The 7,368-nt window shown below is 59.7% G+C and overlaps 1 protein-coding gene across 1 annotated transcript; it reads left to right on the forward strand.

Annotated features, from left to right (window-relative positions):
- Positions 1-2,940: 2,940 nt before the first annotated feature.
- On the forward strand, positions 2,941-6,206 carry LOC113204955 (uncharacterized). Its single transcript, XM_026420343.2, has 2 exons — positions 2,941-3,106; positions 4,565-6,206. The coding sequence occupies exon 2, from the start codon at positions 4,574-4,576 to the stop codon at positions 4,871-4,873; it is 300 nt and encodes a 99-aa protein (XP_026276128.2). The 5' UTR covers positions 2,941-3,106; positions 4,565-4,573; the 3' UTR covers positions 4,874-6,206.
- The last annotated feature ends 1,162 nt before the right edge of the window (positions 6,207-7,368 follow it).

The following is a 7,368-nucleotide window of genomic DNA, read 5'->3' on the forward strand; positions in this document are numbered from 1 at the left end:
CGGCGGGGGCGGGGCGGGGCGGGGCGCGGCGGGGCCCCAGACCCGACCCCGTGGGAGCACGCCCCGCGGGTTGTGCCGCTCCCAGTCGCGGCGGCGCTGATCCCGCAGGGTGGAGACGGACGCCCCGGCGGAGACTCTTCTCTTCCCTCTCTTCCCCGCTCCGCTCACTTTTCGAGGAAAGTGAGGCTGTTTGCCTTCCCCTGGGCCTGGCCGGAGGTTCCGGAGGTGGGGCCCGAGTGGTCGGGGTCGGGCCCCCGGGGGGAGCGGTCGCCAAGGCCGCCAGCGTGACACAGGGGACACTGGGCTCGGCAAACTGCTCATCTTGGTCGGGGCGAGGGATTGGCTGCCCACCTCTGATAAGCGATCTGCAAAGTGACTCTCGCTTCCGGTGGTGCCTGGATGCCCGGCCGGCAGGGACCGCCTGACACTGCCAGGGAAGTATAAAAGTACACGCGTACTTTGACTCCGTGGCAACAGCAACAGGACGTGCGTGCCCTGCGGCGGGAGTGCCGGCGGGGCCGGGGCCCTGCGGGGGGCGCCGCCGCCTGTGCGAGGGGTCGATACCTCCCCCCGCCTCCCGCGCCACGGCGGCGCCGCGCCCGACAGCGAGGGGTTGTGACAAGAGCGTGCCGCGAGGCGCTGCTGATGGATGGGCGGTGTGCGGGGCGGGGGGCGAATCTGGCGGAAGTGGCGTGTAGTCTGTGCAGCATTTGGAGAACCTCACTTGGGCTCTCCGCTGGAACCGTCAGGCGGGTTGAAAGGGTTCCCACCAACACCATATCTAGACTAGAGAACGTGCGGAAATCGACGCTAAGGCAGTATGTGCGTAACCCCGCAACGACTATAGGCTGCGACCACCACCGCAACCGCACCACAACTCGACACCCCCGCAGCTCGATGTGGGTCATCTGGCAGTATAGCAAACGACGCCGGCCGTCAAACGCCGGCATAGGGTTTGCCTCAATTTGACGCCACTCGACGCCGGCCAGGGCAGGGGGAAGCTCGGAAAGGGGGAGGGGCACTGCGTGGTCACGCGAGCCATGATGGCCGGGCGGGGGAAGGGGGAGGGGGCGATTGCGCGTGTGTGAGCGTGTGCGTGTGTGTGCGTGTGTGCGTGCGTGCGTGCCTGTGGGGCTGGAGGGCCGCGCGCACCGAGTACACTCCCACAATGGCGGCGCACTTCCGTTCGCAATAAACGCCCCGGACACCGGGCTCGATCAGGGGCAGGGCAGGGTCGAGAGCCGAGCCGCTGCCGGCGCTCCTCCTGCTGGGTGCGCGACGCGGCGCGGGGAAAACCTCCAACGCCCCAACGGCGCCGGGGAAAAGGGAAAGGGCGCCGGGCGGGGCGGGGCCCGGGCCGGCAGCAGGGCAGCGCGACGCAGGACGAGGCACAAGAGCCTCATCTGGTTGATGGCCGCGGGGGCCACGACCCACGCCCCTCCGCTTATCACAGCAAGTTGGACGTAAATACTTTGAGTGCGCCCGTTTGAAGTCTGCGCGCGAATGCGTGTGCCCGCCGTGCCGGGCCGTGTCGGGACCAGTGCTCTCGCATCCTCGCATATCGGGATCGGGATCGGACTGACGGGCGCGGCGGACTGGCGGACACGCCTCCGCCGTTTGTGACGCCAGCGCCACCTATGGGTCCGCGCAGCAGTCCCTGCGGCCGCGTCCACCAACGCGAGGGGTATATCCGCATGAGCGCGCTGCGGCCGCCGGCTGGGTAGGCAGCCCATCGCGCTCGCGTGCCGGCGGGCTGCTCGACCCCGGCACGACGGGCGGCCGGCCGTCACGCCACAACGTCAGCTCACTGTGGGGCTTCCCCCTCCCTTCCCGCCAAGTTGCTTTGCTTTGTGGGCGCGCTGGGACACGCGTGACTATACTTCGTCACACGACCCCAACTCGGCCGGCATCATAAGCTACTGCTTCCCCCTTCGTATGCCTGTTCGCAGTCACACCAGGCAACATGTTTCTGTGGGGCTTCCCCCTGCCCCCCACCATCCAAGTTGTTTTTCCTTGTGGGCGCTGCAACACACGTGACTATACTTCGTCACACAACCTGACTCGGACGGCATAAGCCCCCTGCTTCCCCTTCCAATGCCTGTTTGCAGTCACGCTACACAACACGTTCTTGTGGGGCTTCCCCCACCTTGGTCGGTTTTGGGCGGGAGGATGCGTCATCTCGTCACTTCGTCACACGCCCAACCGACCGACCCGACCCGACCCGAGCTATCGCCCGCTTCCCCCCACCACAAACCACACACGTTCCAACTCGTCGCAGAGGCGACATGTTCGGACACGTTTCGACGTTCCGCGAAGTATTTTTCTCGGGTATTTTTCCACGCGCCAAAAGGTATTGCGCAACTCTATGTGCGCAATACTGCGCAATATGGGCTGTGACAACGTGCTTAAATACCCAACAAACAGTAATAATCCAAAGGCGTCGACTTTTTAAAGCGATGGAGAGGTTCTGCCCTGAGTGGAAGGGCTAATACTCCCCAGTGTTGCGGGTTTGCATGCCCAAGGGGCTATGGCGCCTTACGGGCAGATCGGTTAGGCAAACCTTTAAAGTCAGACATATGAGTGCACAGTCATTTCCGTTGCCTCCGAGTGCATGTCAAGCTTTGGCTACGTGACGTTCGTCACACCGAATGGAGATAGCTTGCATTGCATCCTGCCCGAGGCACTTCCCTGCGCTTCGCGAAACTGGATCTCGTCATTGACGTCATTAGTATCTTGCCCTCTCTCTTTATCTCCCTCTAGCCCGTACTAATAAGCGCGTAAACAGTGACGTGTCTATCTGTGACGAAGTGAGTCACCCCCTCGCCAGCCTGTCACGGGGCCGAGCTGGGCGGACGCCCCTCATCCGCCGCGGCCGAAGCCGCCAGCCGAGCGCAGCCGACGCAGCCGAGCGTCGCCCCCGCCCCTCCCCGCCCCCGCCGAGGCACACCTACAGGCCGCGTCAAGGCCCCTGCGCCCGATCCCGGCCAGCATTCTGCGACTCCGCTCGCCAGCAGCCACACCGCCCGGCACCACAGCCCGCTGTTTCACCGCTCTTCGACTTTTCGCCGTCCTCAGGACTCAGCCTTCCGAGCGTCTCCAGCAACAGGTGAGATAGCGAAAGAGTGACTTTTCCCTTTAGTGCAAGTCCCCAAAAAGTTTTTTTGGCCCTACGCTCGTCGCGGATCCGTTTGTTTTCGTTGGTTTGCGCAACATGGCCGGCTGCGCCGCGCGGGGCTTTCTCTCGGCAGCTGCTGAAGCAGATGTAGGCCGCGCCCGTTTTAGCCGTCACGTTGACAGGTTGACGCCCCCCGCGGGGCAACCGCAGGGTTAGGGAAGGTCGTTCACCTTCCCTTACTTCCTACTGCGGTACGTCGCTGACCTGACGCGACTGATCTCGTCAGTTTGTTGTTTCACCCCCCACTTTATCACCCGAGCATATCGTCACCTGGTGCGTGCCCCGCTGCCCCCGTTTGCCGTTCCTTTCGTATCCAAACAGTGCGACCCCCCGCACCGCGTGCACCGTCTGGCCCTCCGAGGCCACCGGGCCATCGTGTGGTGCAACACACCCAACCGTGTCGCTGGCTCTCCTTTAGAGGCGTGCCCCACTGCTCACCGCGTCCCCGGGGAGCGGGCGGGGCGTCGGCCGGGTCGGGCGTTATCCTGGCCGCCGTCGGGGGCCGTCATGTCGACGTCGACCCCCGTATGGTGACGGACCCCGCAGGGACACCTGTGCCCGTCGATCGTTCTCTCCTCGCCCTGCCGAACACCCGGCGCTACTCTACCGCCCCTCCGAGTCACGAGCGGTATGGGCACGCCCAACATGTCGTGCAGGGCGGGCGGGCCGTCAGAGAGGCACACTGTCAACACGAGGGCTGCCAGCGCCAGCGTGGCGACGCAAGGCTGAGCCGTACTCGGTACCGACCACGGCGCCGCCGATACCCGCCCGCCTTTGTCCGGTCGCGTCCGGAAGTAAACGGCAGAGCAGAGGGAAGGCCACCACCTCGGCTGGCTCGCGGCAGTGGCAGGATGTATCAAATAATTGGGTCGAGGAATGCTTTTCCCCCTTTGCCTCCCCGGCGGCCGCCGGCGAGCAACAGCGCGTTTGCGTGCCTCCTCTGGACGCGCCCGTTTTGTTACTTGGCCCCTTCCCGGTGGCGGCGGCGGCTCTCGTGTTAGGGCAGGTCGCCCCGGCCCCGCGGGCCCCTGTGAGGTAGGCAGTCGCGAGTCACGCGAGGCCGTCGTGTTGGGCGGGCCGCCTACCCCCGCCCCGCTAGGCGCCCCTTAAGGACGCTCACCCCCGCCCCGCCCGCCGCCTCACCTCACGCTGCGTGCAGGTGGTGCAGGGCCTGGTCTCGCTACATTTTCAATCTCGAGATCTTTGTTGTAAATTGTCACCAACATTGGAGACGTTTTCCACAAAATATTATTTTAAGAACTTCTTGCGTTTCTTGTTTTTATTTTATTTCTATAATTATTTTTTGTAAACGAAAAAGTGTACATCCCTTTCTGACAACACACCATGTACTGCTATCTCTGACGCCTTGTCTTCCCTTGATGTGCCCAGGTGAGCAGGATGCAGCCCTACAACCAGCAGCCACAGTACGGCGGTGGCCAGTACGGCCCCGGCCCGTACCCCCCGGGCCCCATGGTGCCCCCGCCCCCGCAGGCGTACCCGCAGCCCGGCTACCAGCCCGGCTACCAGCCTGGCTACCAGCCCGGCTACCAGCCCCAGCCCGGGTACCCGCAGCCGCCGCCGCAGCAGGTGGTGGTGGTGCAGGAGACCAAGCAGGACGACAACTGCTGCGCCCTGCTGACCTGCGGCCTGCTGAGCGGCGCCTGCCTGGGCTGCTGCTGCGACTGCTGCTGCGACTGAATGTGATATCCACCTGTTGTGTGTGTGTGTTTGAGTGTGTGTGTCCGCGTGTTTGAGAGAATGGGCGAAGAAGAGAGAGTGAAAGGGCTGTATCAGTATTGGTTACTTTGTACGCAAGCGGTCTGAGAAAGCCTGCGAGCGAGACTACGTCACAAATGTTAATTCTTTTTGTCTTTGTTTTTATTTTTTATTTTTTTGTGAGATCAAGTGGCAGTGAATTTACGTAATGATCGTGAAGCTCGTCCCACGCGGTCAGAGACGGCGCCGGTCGGTGTACAGTCTAGTATGTAGTGCTCGAGGACTTTGCCGCGCCACCGGCCGCGGGGTGGCATTCGCGTCCTCACGTCCTCCGCTCAAAGCCCGCGCCCGTGGCTCGCGTTGGGCCCTTTGTCCACCAACCGTCCTCCCACGACGTGTATGCCTAAAGAAAGACTGGACATTTGCCTGCTGTGCGGGCCGAAAATGTTTACTGTATTCTATTTGTCAGAAGTTAGTGTTCTTTGGCACAGGAAGACCTCACTGGTAAAGAAAAGATCGGACATATTGTTCAATCGTTGGTGCCTTTAGAAAGGCATTGCGTGTCCTAAAGTCAGTACAGTCAGAATTTCCTTACCGTATCACGAGTCCGGCGGTTTTTTTTTACCGGTGTTATCTTCCTGTGCAGCGCAGAAACGCAAATGCCGTGCGTAAAAAAGACGGTACGTTGATGGTCTATGTCGAGCCATGCAATGTATTGTCTCGTCTTGGCATCTCTGTTATTAAGCCGATGGTGAGCATCTAGTCAGTCGAACCCCACGAGTTTTTGTGAACTCGGGGATCCGGTTAGATCCCAACTGTATGTGCGTAGCACCTGCTAGTGAGACTGAGAAGTTGTGGAGTTTCCCCCTCTTTCGCCTCTCACTTGTACTTGCATTCCTACCTCTGACGCTTGCCGTCCTGAGAGGTGTATTCTTGTGTCTACTGTCTCCGTCTGTTTGGACTTCCCCAGGGAGTAGATGCACTTTTAGCAGTGAAATGTTTTTATTATTTTTTAAAATGAAAACCATTTATTGTAAATTATTGTCGTAGAGGGGAACTAAATTTTTGTGATCTTTCATTCAACAGTTGTTTTTTTTCCTTTTTTTTACATTTTGTCAAATCATTATCATTTTCTTGTGTATTTATCATATGTAATTTTTCATCTAGGAAAGTTTTCTATAGTAGCTTGACTAGTATATTAGAACCTTTGTACATGTCGAGCTAATGTAAGCGATAAAAGTCCAAAACCTTGTAAAGGCCTCGTTTTTTACTACCCTTATTTCTTTTCGGCAAGCAATAAAGTAAGGTAAATGTAGTGCCCCCCCCCTCCATCTCTTTCTCCTTGCCTTCACTTAGCTTTCTATTTCGCACATAAAATGCTTGTTCCTAGTTGGTTCTGGCTCTTTCCTGCCTACCAAATTCTGTCCAAGTGCCACTAATGTGACTCTGAGCCTGCTGTCGGTAAGCGCGGGTAAAAGTCCTGTAGTAAGGTACTAATGTTTACTACCTGCCTTACAAAATCTCTCCCACACACGCGTTTATCTGCCGGACCGAGTAGGAGAATTTCAATCACCCATTCTTTTTCTTTTCTTTCTCCTTCGTGGCAGTTGTGACTTTGTTTCCATGGCCAATAACGTACAATGTTGACAGTTTGACTGGAGGAGCGCAAGCCGCACGGTACTTGACAATCTATTATTCTCCTTCATTTCGAGTCCCGCCGCGCAGGCCGCGGGGCGGGACTATTTTCTTTTTCATCCTGCCCGTCAGAGATTAGATAGAGCGGCCCGGCACATGCAGCCGTCGCCCCCGCCCTCGGCAGATTAGCGCGTCCGCGTGACGAGCGCCGCCATCCTGGGCCTGCGCGTCCTGGGACAGGACAGTGCGCAGCATGTAGCTTAGCCTCCCTGCATGCGCCATTATTATTATTATTTCGGCGCTGTCGTTGTCAAAGCACGGGCGGAAGTAAGCGCTCGCGAGAACACGTGACCCGTGCCGCGCGCCGGCGCTGGCGGAGGTTGGCAGGTGCAGGCGCCGCGCCGTCGTGACCGACTATGCGAGGCCGAGGAATACACCTGTCCATAAGCACCACCACTCGACACGGTCCTGACAAACACATAGTACACTGCACTGCGCGACCGCGGGTGAACGCCTGCTCGGCTTGCTCGGGCCGCTCGGCTCACCGTGCTCACCGTCGAGCGAGTCCTTCGGCTCAGCCCAACCGCTACCGCTGCCCGGCACTACCATGACCTCCTCCCGACCTTGATATGGAAGTCGAAGCCCCCACCAAGCCACGCCAAACGCCAAGGCACTCGACCAAAGACATCCAGGCCATGTACGGTGCCGGTAGATGATAAAAAAACGAGAGAGAGACAGAAAACAGGATGCGGCGTCTTAAAGCTGATGCGCCGGCTCGAGCGCCTATCTGTGTGGGTGGCCTGGTCCGGCTAGAGCCCTAATCGTTACGGCGAATTTCACCA

The sequence above is a fragment of the Frankliniella occidentalis genome, unplaced genomic scaffold (genome assembly GCF_000697945.3).
Source record: "Frankliniella occidentalis isolate FOCC.00 unplaced genomic scaffold, Focc_3.1 Scaffold142, whole genome shotgun sequence".
Lineage (NCBI taxonomy): Eukaryota > Metazoa > Arthropoda > Insecta > Thysanoptera > Thripidae > Frankliniella > Frankliniella occidentalis.

Coding starts and splice junctions, on each gene's coding strand:
- LOC113204955 (XM_026420343.2), top strand. CDS start 4,574: ATGCAGCCCTACAACCAGCAGCCACAGTACGGCGGTGGCCAGTACGGC.